This window comes from Cyphomyrmex costatus, unplaced genomic scaffold (assembly GCF_001594065.2).
Source record: "Cyphomyrmex costatus isolate MS0001 unplaced genomic scaffold, Ccosl1.0 scaffold510, whole genome shotgun sequence".
In the NCBI taxonomy this organism is placed as follows: domain Eukaryota; kingdom Metazoa; phylum Arthropoda; class Insecta; order Hymenoptera; family Formicidae; genus Cyphomyrmex; species Cyphomyrmex costatus.
Window position 1 is genome coordinate 50,325 of NW_017279355.1, and position 2,554 is coordinate 52,878.

Sequence of the window (2,554 nt, forward strand, 5' to 3'; positions counted from 1 at the left end):
ATTTTTGAATCTTCAAATATTGGAAAAGGATTAAATAATAATAAACTTAATTTGCCTACAGCACACGCTTATCTTCCAGGAAGTAATATCAGTATGCCTGGATTTTTCATTGCTGATGCTGCGTTTCCATTATCTACCAGGATCATGAAACCATATTCAGGAAAAAACTTAACAAAGAAACAAAAAATCTATAATTATAGACATTCAAGAGGTCGAAACACAATTGAGGGAACATTTGGCATTTTTGCAAACCGTTGGAGAGTTTTTCATACAGCCATAAGTATGCTTCCAGAAACAGCAATTTTAATAACAAGTGCTTCAGTTGCTTTGCATAATTATATAATGTATGAAGAATAGAGAGACAGATTAAAAGAGTACAGTGAAGAAGTGGAATTACAAAGTACTCAATGGTTGGACATACAAAATACTTTAAGTACAAGTACCAGAGCAGCAATAAGTCAAAGAGATATTCTAAGTGAATACTTTGTTTCTCCTGTAGGACAAGTCGATTTTCAGTATGAATATATTCATCGAGGACAATACTCAGATATAATATTTGAAGAAGACATTTAAATGAATATAGAAGATAATACTCTCTTAAAACTTTTATTAAAAACTTTAGATGTAAGGGTTAGTTTATAGTACACCGTAAAATGTTACAAAAATAAAGTATTTTTAAACAATAAGATTAATGTTTATTTTATTCGACAACACAAAAAAGAAACAATTCTCGTAATACTTTTATTTAATAATAATTGCGATAAAAAATCTATAGAAAACAAAAATAAATCGCACAATATCTTACACAGTAACAGTCTTTGCAGATTATAAATCTATGTAATAAAATATTAAATAAATTTTTATTTATTAAAGTATTTACTAACATTACACAGCCTTTAAATAAAGTAAAAAAAATAATGTATCTTCGGTCATATGCTTTCGTGTCATATGCTTTCAAGTAGAAACAAAAAATAAATTTTTAAATAAAAATAAATGTAACTCTAATTAAACAAACAAAAGTAATTGTATCAATAGGAATTACATCAATAGGAACTTTGACTTTGCATTTCTTAAAGTGGAGTAATTAATACTTCCATTAATTTTTGCTTTTTAATACTTCTTTCTGGCTCATTCATTTTCTGTAATTCTAATGCAATATATTCTGCAAATACAGTTTCGACGGTTCTCAAATTTAAACTTGAAGTCTCTGCTACAATACTATTCGTTAAGTTACTTATAACGTTCAAAATGTTTTCTTCGTCTGATTTTTTTTTTAAATCCTTATTTTCTTTTGTTTTATTTTCTAATATTCTGGGCTTTTTCGTTGGATTTTCGTCAGAAATTGGATTCATATTTTCTGTTGAATTTTCATTTGCTGTAACATCCCTCACATTGCTGTAAGTTCTATAAAAACAGATTACATATTTTTAAATATTTTTATACAAGTAGGTAGAAAAATTATTACAATTGATAAAGAAATTAACCTGCGTCTCTGTATATAAGTATTTAAAAAGGACATTTGGTTTAATAACGGTGATGGTTTTTCAGTTGATGCTGCGCTACCACTTTTAGTATTTTTGTCATTTCTTTGCAAACGACTAAATTTTTCTCTCAAGGTCTTTAGTCTTTTCTGGCAGTACTCTGGTGTATAATAATTTCCTAGAAAATAATTTAGTTTTTTAGTAATAACTTAAATGCAAAATAAATAAAAACAAAAATAAGAAAATAAAAATTATTCTAATGTACTAACCACAATTTTTCTCTATCATAATTTTAGATATTTCTAACCAAGCATTTGCTTTCATTTCGTTATCTTTAAAGTTTCTATCTCTTTTATCATATAAGAAATGTCGTTCTCTATATAGATCTATTAAATAATCTTCTCCCTCCTTTTCATCAATTTTTAAATCGTTGTCCTTATTAATGTTTGTAGACATTTCATTATTAAACGATTCTTCCATAATGTCATAAGAGTATGAGTGATCCATTATTCTGAAATATTATAAGCATAATAAATAAATATATAAATAAAAATGACCTTGTTATTAAGAATATAAACTCACAAAAAAAAACTGCCAAAGACGAGCTAATGACATTTGTTGCACTAAAAATGAAATAGTCAGTTTTAGTGCGATCCAGTGCAGATAAAGAGAGCAGGTCTATAATTGGTTACACCCATAGCTCGCGCATGTGCAGCTCATTTTCGTACACGCCGACATCAAAGGTGCCGACAGGGAGTTGCGCTACTGTATGTACTGTGGTTAAAGTTCGAGACTTTACAGGTTAAGAAATCTGTCATCCCGATTCGATATATATTATGTATATGTGTACATACGTGTACACAGTCGCAAGTATACTGCACACATATAAATATTCAATATGGCGATGAAATGTTGCAAGTTATTCCATTCGGCGGACATGGCAGTACACGGAACATTTTTCGTGACCACCTTCAGTCTACACAGTTATGTCTCCTTACTCTAACTTCATGCCTATATGCCAGTAGCCATATGCATTACTTAGAGTCCTAGATATCAGAGAAGCGAAACCGACT

The 2,554-nt window shown here is 29.1% G+C and overlaps 1 protein-coding gene across 1 annotated transcript; it reads right to left on the reverse strand.

The window, feature by feature from the left end:
* Positions 1–1,070: 1,070 nt before the first annotated feature.
* Positions 1,071–1,988, reverse strand: LOC108778809 (uncharacterized). The gene is made up of 3 exons (XM_018546099.1): positions 1,751–1,988; positions 1,485–1,659; positions 1,071–1,404 (listed from the first exon to the last, which is right to left on the reverse strand). The coding sequence occupies exons 1-3, from the start codon at positions 1,986–1,988 to the stop codon at positions 1,071–1,073; spliced, it is 747 nt and encodes a 248-aa protein (XP_018401601.1).
* Positions 1,989–2,554: the final 566 nt, after the last annotated feature.

Excerpts from the sequence above, each read along its gene's own strand:
- LOC108778809 (XM_018546099.1), bottom strand. The coding sequence starts at position 1,988 with ATGGATCACTCATACTCTTATGACATTATGGAAGAATCGTTTAATAAT. Across the intron at positions 1,660-1,750 it reads TATGATAGAGAAAAATTGTG|GAAATTATTATACACCAGAG; the intron begins GTTAGTACATTA and ends ATTATTTTCTAG. Across the intron at positions 1,405-1,484 it reads ACTTATATACAGAGACGCAG|AACTTACAGCAATGTGAGGG; the intron begins GTTAATTTCTTT and ends CTGTTTTTATAG.